This window comes from Penaeus monodon, chromosome 31 (genome assembly GCF_015228065.2).
Source record: "Penaeus monodon isolate SGIC_2016 chromosome 31, NSTDA_Pmon_1, whole genome shotgun sequence".
Lineage (NCBI taxonomy): Eukaryota > Metazoa > Arthropoda > Malacostraca > Decapoda > Penaeidae > Penaeus > Penaeus monodon.
In genome coordinates, this window is record NC_051416.1 from 20,480,739 (window position 1) to 20,480,938 (window position 200).

The 200-nt window shown below is 57.0% G+C and overlaps 1 protein-coding gene across 1 annotated transcript in view; it reads left to right on the forward strand.

The window, feature by feature from the left end:
• The window catches only part of LOC119592849 (transmembrane protease serine 11B-like protein), a gene marked incomplete at its 3' end in the record, with an annotated part of 17,713 nt that overhangs the window by 5,407 nt on the left and 12,106 nt on the right, over positions 1–200 (forward strand). The window contains 1 exon segment of the mRNA XM_037941749.1: positions 77–186. Coding sequence (XP_037797677.1) covers positions 77–186 — 110 coding nt within the window.

Below are 200 nucleotides of genomic sequence, written 5' to 3' on the forward strand. Positions count from 1 at the left end.
AATCAAGCACAGTGCAAAGAGACTGACTCTTTCTACTTTCTGCCTTGTGCACGGATATGCCCCCCCTCCCCCACAGCGGTGTCCTGCGGCCCCCACATCCTGCAGCCAGGGACCAAAGTCACGATCGCCACCAAGCGCTTCCCTCGGCCTTATCCTGCAGGATACAAGTGCTTCTGGTCCTTTCAGGTCAGTGCTTCACT